This window comes from Gracilinanus agilis, chromosome 5, assembly GCF_016433145.1.
Source record: "Gracilinanus agilis isolate LMUSP501 chromosome 5, AgileGrace, whole genome shotgun sequence".
In the NCBI taxonomy this organism is placed as follows: Eukaryota; Metazoa; Chordata; class Mammalia; order Didelphimorphia; family Didelphidae; genus Gracilinanus; species Gracilinanus agilis.
The window spans coordinates 272,953,380-272,968,395 of NC_058134.1; the positions used below are offsets into that span (position 1 = coordinate 272,953,380).

The window sequence follows — 15,016 nt, forward strand, 5'->3', positions numbered from 1 at the left end:
ACTTCCTAGCTGTGTGACCCTGGGCATGTCCCTTAACCGCATTGCCTAGGTCTTACCATTCTTCTGCCTTGGAGCCAATGCATAATTCTAAGATGGAAGGTGAGGGTTAAAAAATGGTCATTGGTGAACTTGGGTAGGATCTTCAGTCAAGTTTTTCAGAATTAACTAAGACTTGCACCTTGGATACTTTCTAAGCACAAGGGCAGCTTTGCAGTCTGCTCTCTGGGGTGGCTCCCAGTGTGAGAGTTGGGCATCTCCCATGAGGGAGAGACACCTAGAAATCCTGCACATGGCCCAAAGCCGCAGCGTCCCTCGATCCTGGGCAGTTCTGGCGCGATTTGCCCAGCAGGCCTGGGAGGATGGGACAGAGCTTGGATAGTTGTGCTGGGATTTGGCGGTATCGAGTGAGAATTTCCTGGGCGCCAGCAACTGCCGAGGCCAAGACGAGCCGTCAAGGGACACTCAGGAGGCCTGAACTGCCCACCGGCTCTCCGTGTGGCCGCCCCCGTGAGGGCCTCCTCGGTGCTGGTGGGGAAAGGGCCCCCTCTCAGCCCAGAGAGCAGCGGGGCTCCTTGGGCCATGGTGGGCTGGGGCAGGAGCTCTGGTGCGTGATGGCACATTGCAAGTCCAGGTGCTCTGGAGCCACGTCCTTTCTCTTGTCTCAAGTGACTTCTTGTAAGGGTTTATTGTTCAATGTTAACTGGTGGCAGCGTGAGGTCAGGATGAGGTTTGACAGGTCTGACACATGCACACACGTGCTTGCTGAATGGCCTCCAGCCTGCAGTTCCCTTGGGAGCTGGGTGGGGAGAGCTCTGACCTTAAGATTGATGGGCCAAGTACCGCAGAGCTTGAGGGGGGGTGCTGGGGGCCTTGGCAAGAGGGTCTCTTCCAAGGAGGAAATGCAGCAGAGATGAGGCCCTGAAACGGGAAAGGCACTGATGAGTTAAACAAAAATGCGTTTCCTGCTTTCCCCATTCACTTGAATTCTCAGCAGCAGGGACGAAGTGGCCCTATCTGGGAACTCGAGGTGGCCCTGTTCCCATTCCCTCGATTTCCTTGTTTCTTCAGCAAATATTGAACTCTTTTTCTCTCAGAATAACCACTTCCATAGGGCTGCACTCATGTCTCAGTTTTGCAAGACCCTTTATTTCCTCAACTCTGTACTTCAACGCTTAGGGTTTTCTCATTCTTCCAACTATTTGTCAATGCATGATTTATGGAGGGGAAATTTTCCTTTTCTTTAGAACCTTTTCTTATCCTAACCAGTAGAAAATGGTTAAATTCATACTTCACACATACTTTCTGGAGTTTGGAGGGGTTTATTTCCTCTTTGTTTTTCTCAGGCTATTAATTAAAATACAGTGGGTTCTGCTCACAGAGTGCAGACCCCCTAACCCCCATCTACCTGTGTCTCTAAATCCAGTGGGAGAAGGGGCAGCAATGGGAGGTGCTCTGCTCCTGTCCTCAGGATCCAGGAGGGCCCCTCGTCTCCCTGGTCCCCACTCCTTGCAGTTTTCTCTCTCACACATTTATTAAAATGAAACTCGAATGAAGCTACAAGTTTAATATGACCAAAAAAGGCAGCAGCCCTTGAGGTCTTTACCTTAGTAGTAGAGGAGCTAACATCTGTGATTTAGATTCCCCCCACCCCCACCCCCAAAATGTGGATGAGCAATTTGACATTGGTAACATTAGCTCCTAAATAAAAGAGTTAAGACCCAAACCCAGTCATGAGTGATCCCTACGACCTCATGTAGTTCAGAATCCTCTGATCTCGTGGCTCCTACTCTTGGCCTCTTTGTGCCCCATTTGTTTCCATTGTGGTTATGCGGGAGAGGGGGTGGGGGGGGGATGTTCAGTTTCTTTGGTAGTCTGATTTGGCATACTTTTTTTTTTTTAGATTCAACATTGTGTATTGGTTCTAAGACAGCAGTAAAGGCCAGGCAATGGGGACTTAAGAGATTTGCTCAGGGTCACACAGCTAGGAAGTGTCTGAGATCACATTTGAACCCAGGACCTTCCATCTCTGGGCCTGGCTCTCAATCCACTGAACCACCTTGCTGTCCCCTGGCATACATTAATGAGTTTCTGCCCAACCAGTTATATTTAAGAAAAGTTGTAAACAAATTGGCACACTCTTATGTGCTTAATTGTGACTTTCCATTTCCCAGGCCTCCTTTTCGTAAAGTGTCTTATCAAATATCAAGCACCCAGCTTTCTTACTCTGCACCATTGATACTTGTCAGCTTTGATTACATAGCTCCCTGGGAGAATGGGGGTGGCAGAGCAAAAAGTCAAGAAGTTCTCCATCTGCTGGAGATCTTCCTGTTTTTCTCCTTCCTCCCCTTCTCCCATTTCTTCCTTTTTTAATAGTATACCCACAGAAAGAACTTGTAGCTCAGCTACACTAGTGTTGCTGATTCCATTGAGAGAAAGCCATTACTGTTGAGATCTTAACTTGCTTCCTGCAACACTTAGAGGCCTTCTAAAAAGACTGATTGGACATTGGGACTAATTCTGTGGTTTGCCTCTTAAATTCAGTAGTCATTGCCCTTCCTTCTCCCTGCCTCAAATCGCATGAAGTTATGCCCTATTTAATTTCACAGAGTTGTCATGTATATATACTATTCTACTTGTCTAAGTGTGGGATTTACATGTGAAAACTGGCTATTAATGCTTGTTGAGTGATACCATTGTGAGTGTGTCTAAAAAAAAAAAGAATGAAAGTAAACAAAATCGAAAGAACTTGAAGCTGTTTTTAAAAGCAAAAGCAGAAGGTAGTGGTGAACTGTGGTAACTTAAATCCTGGGGATATTGCCCAGTAGGGAAAGGAGATAAACTCTGTTTCTACTCTCACTTCTCTATGCTAACTGAACTTTTGTCATTAACTATCAGGTTTGCCAACCCTTAAAGCTGCTGGGTTTTTTTCAAATTATTTTTTAGGATCTCAGGTGCCTTGAATATTATCTCCCTTTTGTTTTGTGCAGACTAGTAGACACTAATTTCCAGTGCATTCTGAGTTATGCTAGGATTTGTACCAATGAAATGGAGCTCCAAGGGTAGAATATCACTTTGGTTCTAGAAAACATTACAGCTGTCAGAGTGAAAATTTGATCCTAGGTGGATCTGTGCCTGATAAATAGACGAATAGAACAGTAGTCTTTGTTTAAGTCTTTGCCTTTGTTCCCTTAAATATAGAAAATAAAAGTGATAGGGAAGCCAGATGTTTCCCCCAAACTCTCATATTTTCTAGCAACAGCTCTGGCTTCTCCCTCGAGTTAGAAAACTATTCTTTCCTTTGTGAGATGAATAATCTATTTACTTTGATCAAGCTCTTTTTGATTTAACATTTGTTAACAACTTTGCTCATATTCTTGAAGAGTTTACAAAGTTAGCTAGGGCAAGAACTAAGAATGAAGTAGCAAAGCTTATGTGTGCAAATGAGTGTTGTTCCTTCATGAAGCTTTTGCACACATTCTAATGAAATTATAATTCAGCTATTTTTTGAACTCCTTTACTCATTTTTGGTTCACTTCAAATCTTCTGTTACATTCGTTTCAGTAGCCTTAATTCTGGTAGATATTTCCTTTTAGAGTTATAGATTTTTTGTTTTAAAACAATGTAGTTTGCAGGCCTAAAGACAGGAGGTCCTAGGTTCAAATCTGGCCTCAGACACTTCCTAGCTATGTGACCCCCATTGCCTAGCCCTGTAACAAATAAAATTAATATAGAATTATATATATATATATATAAAAGATATTAGGGTTTAAAAATTTTAAAAAAGAAAAAAAGATAATTAATTTTAAAAAAAATGGGGCGCTGGGTAGCTCAGTGGATTGAGAACCAGGCCTAGAGACGGGAGGTCCTAGGTTCAAATCTGGCCTCAGACACTTCCCAGCTGTGTGTCCCTGGGCAAGTAACTTGACCCCCATTGCCTACCCTTACCACTCTTCTGCCTTGGAGCCAATACACAGTATTGACTCTAAGACGGAAGGTAAGGGTTTAAAAAAAAAAAACAATGTAGTTTGGAACCAACTGCATTTGATGCCGGATCCATACAAAGTATGGCTTTGACTGGCAATATATTTCCTTCCTGCCCCAACTTATCACTCATAAGTTGGTTCTAGGAATATTGTGAGCAAGGATGGCCTTAGAATGTTAGTCTTCCAAGATGATCACTTTTGGAAAAAGTGAGCTGTATAACATTTCTATGCAGTCGTCTTTTTATCCCCTCCCCTCTTTTAAAATAATTAGCACAAAAGCATAATATAAGCAGTGTGCAAGGAGTACTTTTTGTGAATCAGTCAACAAACATTTGGAAACAACCAGCTTTGTCCTACCCTTAAATTTTCTCTTTTCATACCTGTAGATGCTCATTGCTAACATTGACTTGGGTCCCACTATTTTGGACATCGCAGGCTATGACTTGAACAAGACCCAAATGGATGGAAGATCCTTGTTGCCCCTCTTGGTAAGTTTATCATTTCCATGAGAGTGATGGAGCCCATTTTTTCCCTGCCTGCATTTTCTCTCCTAGAGGTTATTATAGTCAAAGTGCACAGATAATTTTAACTTGCATCTCTTTACAACAAATAGAAAAGCTCTAAAGCCAGGTGTGTCCCCTAACTAATGAGAGCTGGATGGGTACTTACTCCAGAACCCAGTGGTGGCCACCCTTCTGGAGAAGAACTTTTCTGAACTTTATCAGTTTGGACTTTCAACAAGAAGACTGCCAAGTCTCTAGACAGTATTTAGCTTCCATGCCATAACTAGCCATTGACATCGAGTTTGGAGACTCTCTTTATCTCAAGTGTTAGAGAGGCCTCGAGAGGAGCGTAGCGTTTATAATCACTGAATACAAGAGCTGGTGGTTATATAGTGCTGTAATATTTACAAATCACTTGACAAATACTGCCTCATTTGAGCCTCACAACTGCCCCAGTGAGTAGGTACTGCTATTTTCTCAAATACACACACACACACACACACACATCCCCCCCCCCCCAAATAGTTGAAGAAACTGAGGCAGACTTGCCCAGGGTCACCCAGCAGCTCTCTCCACTGGACTTTTCAGCTCCCTCCAGAAAGCTCAGTATATGGATTTTTTAAAGACTCATTCCTATAGCTGTGCTCTCCAGCACTCTCCAGGGACTTTTTCATTTTTGTTCTGGTTTCCCTGTCACATAGCACTGTGCCAAGCATGTGGTGAGTCCTTAATGCTTGGGTTGTCTTTTTTGTTTTATGGTTTTCTTTTTTCCTAAAGATGACTTCAAATTTAGTCATTAGAAATTGAGACCAAATAGTGTGGGAGCCAAAAGTAATTTTCTGCAGTTGGATAAGTAGATTTGTGTTTCTTTTCCACAATAGACATTGATTCCTTAACAGAAAACAACGGTTTCCTTTTCAGAAAGGAGCCAGTAATTTGACTTGGAGATCGGATGTCCTGGTGGAATATCAAGGAGAAGGATATAATGCCACCGACCCAACTTGTCCTGCTTTAGGCCCTGGAGTCAGTGTAAGCAGTCACCTTGGTTTTCTCTCACTGTGCAAAAGCATCCCTTGCTGAAGCCTTTGATTTCCCGGTCCCCTTGGGAAGGAGTGCGGCCTGTTGGGCCTTTGTCACTGGAACGAATGGTCTTCATTGTTTTTATTTTTAATCTTCTGACAGCAATGTTTTCCAGACTGTGTGTGTGAAGATGCTTATAACAACACATATGCTTGCGTGAGGACGATGTCAAAGTCGTGGAACTTGCAGTATTGTGAATTTGATGACCAGGAGGTGAGAGGCTTCTCCACAAGCCCAGTTTCTTTTTGCCAGGGCATTGTTTGTTGAGTGTCCCCCCTGCATCTGCTCTAGGATGATAGCCTGGGGGACCTCTCTGTGATAGCATAAGCAGAAAGATCACGTAGATGGACTTTCAGAGAGGTGCCCGCAGCTGAGCTTTCCATGACAAGGTCTTCTGCCCCCAGCCTAATTCTTGTTGGGAGCTGAGGGGAGACCTCATTCTAAGGGAACGAGCCCCCCGCCCCCTCCAGAGTGGTGACAGCAGAATGCAAAAGAGAACCAGCCTCAGACCCAGGTGGTCCATGTGTGTCTCCGAACTTCTTGGCACCCCAGGTAGCTCTCTAAAATGTGCATGTGGAGAAGGTGCCAGCTTGCATTGGGAAGAGAATTAATGCGTCAGGGAGTTCCCTTTCACTCGTGAAGTCACAGATCCATCCCCTACCCTTTTCTCCAACTGCTGAAACCTCCCAGAGTTTGACTCTAGAACTGTTCCCTGCCAGGATATCATTGTCGTGCCATCATTAGGGCGAAGGTGGCAGGCTTCAGCTCCATTCTTGGGGATGAAGGGATGATCTCTGTGACAGACAGGAATTGGTACGAATCCTGGAAGAGCCATTGGTTGGTGGTGCTAGTCAGGGTCAGAGGCTGCTCTAGGATTCGAGCTCTTTATCATGGCATACATTGATGGGGCATCTTTCTACATAAAGTTGGGCTTCAGCCAGTAGCCATCACACGCCTTTTGACTGTCGTTCCGTCTACAGACCTGTTGGGAATTATGCTGGCTGCACGTAGGCTGCATTCTTAAGATATGTGAAAGAAAACCACACAGCCAGAGAGCAAAGTAACTGAACAAAATATTTACTACAGAAATTGGGTGATTCTATAGCAAGGTGAGAAGTGATGATCCATCCAGTCTAGATTAAGTACATAACCCTGATGGATTCTCCAGCTACATCCCAATAGGGGTAGACAGTATGTTAACCAGTGCCTGTACAAGGCAGTCCGAAGTAGAGTGAACACAATCCCGCCTGAGCATGAAAAGCCAGACAGGGAGCTCCCTGGTAAGCAGAGACTCCCCCCCCCCCCCCCCCCCGCATAGGTGGTGGTGGGGGAACCCAGAGCCCTCTCTGTGGGCAACGTACACTGTCGCCCCAGCACAGAATTCACCAGAGCTATTACTAATGGGGGCTGGGCTGCTCCCCTCCCCATCTCCACGGACCTGAAGACATTTTGCACGTCACCCGCCCCAGGTTATTGCTTTAATCTGGTAGTGCTGAGGAAGGCCAACATAGATTTAGTTGCCACGACATCAAACATTAGTTAGCCTCAGGCTGGAGGAACTGGGATTTTCATTTCTGTTTTTTTCCTTACTCCAAATTTTGAATATACATGTATTATTTTTCATCATTATGAGTAATTTTAGAAATGATCAGCCTGAATATGTTGATAATTATAATTCACATAAAGTAGTGTCTTCTCCAAATTAGCCAGGATAAGCCATCCTATCTGAACAGTTCTGGTAATTTTCTATTTATTCTATTTGTGAATAGGACTGATCTACTTTTAATACCTTTAAATTTTTTTTTCAAATTCTCTCTTTTCTAATCTTATAGGTATTTGTAGAAGTCTATAATCTGACTGCTGACCCACATCAGATTGACAACATTGCTAAAACAATAGATCCAGATTTCTTAGGGAAAATGAATTATCGACTAATGATGTTACAGTCTTGTTCTGGACCAACATGCCGTACACCAGGAGTTTTTGATCCAGGGTAAGTTGTTTTTCTTCTTGCAGTTGATTATAAAATAAATCCTTGGTAAGCATGGTGGCCTACCAAAGGGACACTTGGTTGTTCACCACTTTTGCCACAAATGGAACTATCCAAAAAATTATAAACTGTGAAATACTGCATTTCTGATTGTTATGCCATTAGTAGAATTACACATGTATCTTCTCCCATTTAGCAAAATAAGCTATTTTACCATCTTTTTTTCTTTCCTAATGCCACACTTCATTTAGTTAGAGCTTAGAGACCTTTCTTAAACATTGAGAGGAGCCTAGGGATGGCCAATTCCTGGATCATTGCACGGTTAGATAGGGAGATGCTATGGAAAAATGAGTGGGCTTTTTTATAGAATTGCTTGGGGTTCTGAATGCTCCTCACCTGCAACCTGACCTAAACCTCTCTTTTCAGCACATTCTCGGAGCAAAGGGCTTGTGCCGAAAGTCAGGGTCACCATCTCCAAAGAGCACTGGAGAGGCTTATGGTGGACACATGTAGACTGTAGCATTTTACAAACTGATCATATACAGTAATTGGCATTAGAAAAATCAGAGAAATAACATGAACTAAAAAGGGAATGGGCTGGTCATATAGTTTAGAGGGATAGGCCAGCCCTAGAGGTACCTGTATTGATAAAGAACTTGGCTGAAGATATTCAGGTGGCACAATGGCTATAGCCTTGGATTTGAGTCGGGCAGCTCTGAATCCAAATCTCCCATAGACATTCCGTAGTGAGGTGACCCCAGTCAAGTCACTTAACCCTCTTTGCCTCAATTTCCTCAGCTGTAAAATAGGAATAATTGCACCTTCCTCCTGGAGTCACTGAGCCTCAAATAAGATCCCCTTTGTAAAGTGCTTTGGGAACTTAAAAAAGCTATATAAATGCTGGGTGTTGTTCGATAGATACTGTATAGATACAAGAACCTCACAGAATAAAAAGGCATTTGTCCTTTGTTCTTTATACTGTACTAATGGAGGAAGCACTTATTTTGGTGGAGTGCATCTATCAATGATATTCTCTAGAGCAGAGGTTCTTACTTTGGGGTCCATGGATTGATATGGGTGCCAACTGGGGGAGGAGGAATGGATCTCTTTCACTAACTTTTAACGGAAACTTAGCATCGCCTTCAGTTATAAATGTAGACCCCAAACCATTATTCTGAGAATCAGTTTCACCAAACCCCACAAAAATATGGAGAGCTCTTGCTCTAGAAATAAGAGTGATTTGGCCTTTCAGGTTAGGTTGATCTTACAGCTGCTCTAAGTTGACAGCCTGGGGATGTCACTGAGAGAGGCCTCTACAGTGCAGCGTGAAGGTATTTCAGCTTTTGGCTCCGCATTCTTTCTAAGTCTTAGACCTGCCACCATTAGCCCTGGAGCCCCCCATGCCCATAAATGGAATCAGACTGCTGGCCTCGTCGGATCATTCCCTGGGACGCTTCTTCCTCTTACCCCCTCCTTAAACATTTCATGTCTAGAAATACATAGTATAGCTCCCAGAGTTAAGCCATAATCAAATTTAAAACTTAACGTTAGCTAACCCTGAACTTCTTATTCCATATTTCCTATCTTGGATACATGGATAACAAACCAAAAGTCCTTGTGAGCTAAAACTCTGCTTTATGAACATAGGCCATTCTTTCTCTAGGATTTTTTCTTTCTTTTTTTAAAAATTATTTTAAATTTTATTTTAAAAATTTTTTCCGTGGTTACATGATTCACGTTGTATCCCTCCCCCCTCCCCTCTTTCTTCCCACCTCCCAGAGTTGATAAAGAATTCCACAGAGTAATACATATATTATCACTCAAAAACCTATTTCCATTGATTCATTTCTAGGATTTTTTTCAAGTTAATGTGAACTAACTTAGATCCTGCAAAATCAGAAAAATAAAACTTGTATTCCATATTTGCTGTAAAAGTATATTGAGCCCAATGCCCTTTGTCATAAAAACATGGTTTTTAAACTTGACTCAATTTGAAAGTATCATCCCTCTAACATCCCCTATATGTGTGCCTAACAGAAGAGTCATGATTACAGATACTTCATGATATCGAGTTCTTATTCTTCCTTTGTGGCTTGTTGAAATAGTATATAAACCTCTAAGACACCAAGAACTAGATAAAACGGAGGCCTCCCCGAGTATTTTCTGATCTGTTGTGGATAACGATGCTCCCCTGATGAACTCGCATCTCTTAGCTTGGGCAGATCGTGCTCTGATCTCTGGGCCTTCAGTCAGCGGTGCCTGATCCATAGACAGTGGGGTCTGAGAGACACTCTGCCTCCCCTTTTTTCCCCTTAGTAACGTGGAGTTCAGAAACTGGGTGCTTTTTAGAACTTACTTTTCTTCAAACAAGTGTCTGTTGGCCAGGGAGCTTCACCAGCCCTGCCTTGGATCAGGAGCCGTTAAGATTCCTAGAGTCAGAAGAGCAGAGCTTCCGAACTGATCTCATCCAGCATCCTCATTTTGTAGTGAGGAAATATTCAGCAGTAGCCAAGCCACTTACCTGAGATCATCCAAGCTCATGACAGAACAAGGCCTGGAAGCCGGCCTGAGCTGTAGGGGAGGCTGGTACTGTAAAATGGTGTAGGAAGAACTACACGAGCTCACTAAAAGACTGCTTCAAATTTCAGGTTAACTCGTGTTTTATTTACTGTTACAAGATTTACAGAAGATTGCAAAATATCAGAAAAGGAGTGTTACATTTCTGCACATAATAGGAGAAAAATAAGATAAAATATTACTGGAATAAGTTTTTTAAAAATAAGGTTTGCAGAAAAACAGTTTTGTTTGACTTGGTGACTTTAAAACCAAAAGTCTCTCACTGCTTTTAAAGAATAGCAAGTGTGAGGGATAAGATAGGCCAAGTTATACCCTGGCAATCCCTGAGGTAATGAAAGAGCCTGCAAAGAAGAAGGCCTCCGAAGGGTGGGCGAAGGAGGTAGGAGAAGTCGCAGAGGGCTGTGATCCAGAGCCCAGGAGGGAACGCTGCCCGCCAGAGAGACGACCCAAATCCAGCATATATTGTCTTTTATCACACGGGCGTTGGACCGTCCGTGGTTTCACTTTACTCCGGGATGCTCCAATTCTTCCTGATGGATTGTGACAGTTCAGACACGGAACAGTCACCAGGGATGGGGTGCAGCCCTTCTCTCCTTCTCTGTTCCTGCCCCTCTGTGCTCGGCCCAGGCCAGAGGAAGCGCAGCTAAGGGAGTTGTTGGCTTCGTAGGAAGCCAGACCTGCAGAGTCAGTGGATCCACTGACTCAGCTGCTTCTGCCCTGTTTTCACTCCGAGTAGCGGCCATTTATCAGCCTCAAACACAGCCGCGTTATCTACAGCAGCTCACGCTTTGGAAAGGAGTTTTTCCTGGCCCCTCACCACTCCAGCCATTGCATGACTAGACCTCAAGATGGCTCCAGTGGGCGCTTCCCGGCCTCTGCCAAATAGCATCATCTTTGGGGAACGCAGTCCCTCGGCTAGGCCCCAGCTCCTGGGACTCTCCAAGGCTTTATTTTGTGTCTCAAAGAAGGCAGCAGGTGTGCAGACGGACAACAGAGTGTTGGGGTGTCCAGCCCGACTCTTATTTGACGGGCAAAGAAATGAGACACAAAGTGGGTCTCCTGACTCTTTTAAGAGAACACATGAGTGTCTCCTCACTGGTCCAGATGTCTGACGTGGTGGTGCTGTTAGTGTGAAGCACAGAGTTGGGTCTGAAATTTTTCAAGGATCTGATTTTTTTTCATTTCACAGAATGGACTTGCAGGATTTCTTGAAAAAAGTTTGAAAACTAATATCCCCAAAGCATTTCTTATGTATGCCTTCTGTCTTACATGGCTTCTCCTCACATTTATTCTATTCCAGTTTGTGCTTCCCCTCCTGAAAAACCCACCTCGGGCTTCCCGTTGTGTCTCTCATCCACATCCTGCCAGTGCCCTACGTTAGATCGTCCTGTGTGTCCGGAGGGTCAGTCCTCTTAGATGCGTTCCCTTCCCAGGTCTGGGCTGTTCCTCTCGTGCCTTCTTCCAATGGCACTTGTTATTGTCGCCTCAGAGGAGGAAGTGGTTCTTCAGGGTGACTGACTAGATATTTTTTCCCTCTGTCTTCATTCAGGTATCGGTTTGACCCACGGCTCATGTTCAGCAATCACGGGGGCAGTATCAGGACTCGAAGGTTTTTAAAACCGTCTCTGTAGTAACCTTACCTAGCCCATGCAGTGGGATTCCTGCATTTCTCTCTGGAGTGACTATCGTGGGTCTCTCTCCAAATCATCGAGAGCATGCCTGGACAAGATTCTGGACTGGCTTCTCATTTTAAATCCAATTTGGGAAAAAACCTAATCAGCTGACCTCCTTGCGCAATATGTTTTTAAAACTGTGAACTCCAGTTCCCACCACAGTGAGAGGTGGCCAGTCTGTGATCGATCCATTTACTCAGCATTTTGAGGTTTTTGTATACCTTTCTGAACCCAGAGTTCCTGGTGATCACCCGTGGTTCAGGATCTGAATAACAACCGAAGAATGAGTTTACAAATGAATTATATAGAGAAATATTTCACTTTTTTGCCCTTGTTGGTACAAAAGTTAATCTACACATCTCTCTGATATCATTTCAGATTTTTAGTGTTTTTGTAGCAGAAATACCAGCCCAGAATTCTAATCGCCATAATATCACTCATGATCTGAATTGAACAAGTGCCATAGTCTTTGGACTATAAGCAATATCACTAACTCTCATGAGTGTGGCAGCATCCCAGACCTCATAGACTAATTAGTCTTTTCCTGTTTTTTGGGTGGTGTTTTTTTTTCTTTCTTTTAAATCCTGGACTAATGCTTTTAGACATATTCCCTAGAAAAACAGGCTATCTCAATTCAGCAGCAAGCTTTCATTAACAATAATAATAATTCCACATAGCTGGTATTTTAAAGGTGACCTCTTGAGCTGTTGGTAAGTAAAACAAGTGCTGCTATGTAGTTAGGATTACCAGTCCCTGATTGTGCCCAGAAATGGCTGTTTTCCCAAGAAAGCAACAAGTGCGCCCCTTCTCCCTGCGCTACTGAGAAGTGGCACATAGCCGGGCACTGATGAGAGCGCCAAGGCAAGAGCCTGCCAGAAGAAGCTAGTCTTAGGCTGACGTATTCGAATACTACACTTTTGACTACCTGTCGAGTAGTTGGTTCTTTAGTCTGCCTTGACTTGTCGTTTGACTCCTCTGTGCCAATTTATCGGCAAACCTGTTTTTCACAACTTTCCCATTTCCCACCCCCTCTTCTTCCCTCAGTGATTGCCTAGAAGTATAAAAATTCTGCCCCTTTCCTGTCTGAAATCATTAAGTAATTTAGAAGTGTTAGAATCTCCTGTGGTTTAACCCTGGTTCTCACTGTGGAGAAAAACTAACCATTGTCATGCTTCCCACCCTGAGAGATCTTAACACCATGCAGTATTGATGTTTAACTTATATCTACTTTTTAAAAGCGAGAACCAATTTATAGGAGAGTAGGCAGAAGGAATATGTGGTTCGCAATGGACTGACTTGTCTCAGGCAAAAAAAAAAAAAAAAAAAAAAAAGATTTTTAGCTTTATTTAGGGTTGTACATGAAGCTTTAAATGTCTTGTTTTTCATCCTTAGTTAGATAGCAATTCTGGGTTAATAGCCATAGGATTTATCCCTTTACATGATTCCCATTTCATGTGGGATTCCCGATTTATATATGTAATTCAGATTAACCTCTGCATGTTATCCCTGTGGAAAAACTCTTTAAGAGGAGGAGATGTCTAGTTAGTGTTTTTTGAAAAGCCATTCTTAAAGCTGAAATGACATAAGACAGACCAGGAGGTCACACTAGAATGGGGGATGACTTTTTGTTCTTTACATTTGATTCTTTACAAGAGTGAAAAAAACATATAAGCAAACTGATTCTCATCTAACACAGTATACAGTACTTACTAATAAAAATAAATACTACCATTTTTCCAGAGTAAAAAGAAATATATTTTCCCATTCAGTCATTGAGAGTATCACTCCCCTATTCCAGTTTCAAAATATAGGAACCTATCACACAAAACATTAAAATCCAACTAAAGCGGACTGCCTACGATGTTGCTGCCCCATTCCTCGCAATATCCAAGGGATGAAAGAAGCTCCATGGCTTCTTTCCCTGCCATCTCCCAAGTTGTGTTCATTGGTTCTCCATCCTTTGTAAAAGCGTGCAAAGGAACTAATGGTGTTTTTGGAGGGGAGGAGGGAGTAGTATTGACGATCCTAAAACCTGGTGCCGTATCCAGGGGAAATCAGATTTGATCCTCCCAGGAGGTTTTTCTCCACCACCGGTATTGATCATCCATGTTGTGGCTGGATTTCGTGCTCCTTTTTCTCGAGATGACTATGCCCTGTGTGCACCTTTTATTACCAATGAGCCATGTAACTCAACACAAATAGAGACCTTGCCTTACGACCCTTCCCTTAGGAAGCTGTTTCTCAGTCAGTAATGGGACAGATTCAGACACTTCACCAGTTTACTCTGGTCTGCAAAACAACAGATTTTGTTGGACTAGCAAGAGAATGTGGGCAGCATGCGTGTGTTCCTGGCCTGGCAAATACACACATGTAACTTCTTTCAATGGTATGTTATAACTTATCTCATTTCTGGGGAGATGTCATCCCAGGTGTCCGTGAGGAGAAAACGAAGGCTTTACTTGACCAGGATGTACACTGGAAGGCGGACTCAGTCGACCAAACAACCAAAGCAGATGCTCCTTTTCAGTCCTTTGGTTATGCTGCTGAGGTCCAGCCATCGTGTCGTTTGACTCTGTCTTGTTAACCTTGCCCCTCCTTTGTTGTGTTATTTCATATGGTTTAGAAGTGCCCTTCCGAGGACCCTGTTCACTGCTGCACTTTTCAATGAATTAAACTATCTAATGGAAAAGGTCACTTTGGTTTCTGTGCTTTATTCTGTGGCTTCTGCTAGAACCATGTCCTAGTTTAGGCGAGGAGGGTCCTCCTTATGGTGACCTCCCCTTTGTAGTGGAGGCTTTCTAGGAAATCCTCTCAGAAGGCAACACCCACCCCATATTGACCAATTTTCCCTGTAACGTCTCTGAGGCTTCTGTTATCAATAGCGACGAGTGTAGCCGAGGAACGTGGCCAAGAGCAGAGAGAAGGTCATGCTTGCTCTCCAGATGTCAACACGAACCCTGGACAGGAAAAGAAGGCCTCGTGGGCAACGTGAGGCTGGGAGATCCACCAGGAGCCAGAAAGGGAGCCAAGATCCTGGGACTTCTCAGTGCGAATTCTGCTGCTCGCTGGGACCTCCGTGGTGAGTGGGGAAACTCGGGCCAAGAAGCTGTGACTTGCTTGCGGTCCACACTTTTGAGGTTTCTGGCCTTCCTCCTAGGCCTGCCGTCTCCCCTGTGCCGCCCAGTGGCCTACGGAGCAAACGGTTCCGTT

General features: G+C 43.7%; 1 protein-coding gene across 1 annotated transcript in view; it reads left to right on the forward strand.

Moving 5' to 3' along the window:
• The window catches only part of GNS (glucosamine (N-acetyl)-6-sulfatase), a 28,960-nt gene extending 14,460 nt beyond the window's left edge, over positions 1-14,500 (forward strand). Inside the window, exons 10-14 of the mRNA XM_044678059.1 lie at positions 4,370-4,471; positions 5,408-5,515; positions 5,669-5,779; positions 7,399-7,559; positions 11,683-14,500. Of these exons, the coding sequence (XP_044533994.1) occupies positions 4,370-4,471; positions 5,408-5,515; positions 5,669-5,779; positions 7,399-7,559; positions 11,683-11,764 (564 nt within the window). The 3' untranslated portion in view covers positions 11,765-14,500. The remainder of the gene's footprint in view (positions 1-4,369; positions 4,472-5,407; positions 5,516-5,668; positions 5,780-7,398; positions 7,560-11,682) is intronic.
• Positions 14,501-15,016: the final 516 nt, after the last annotated feature.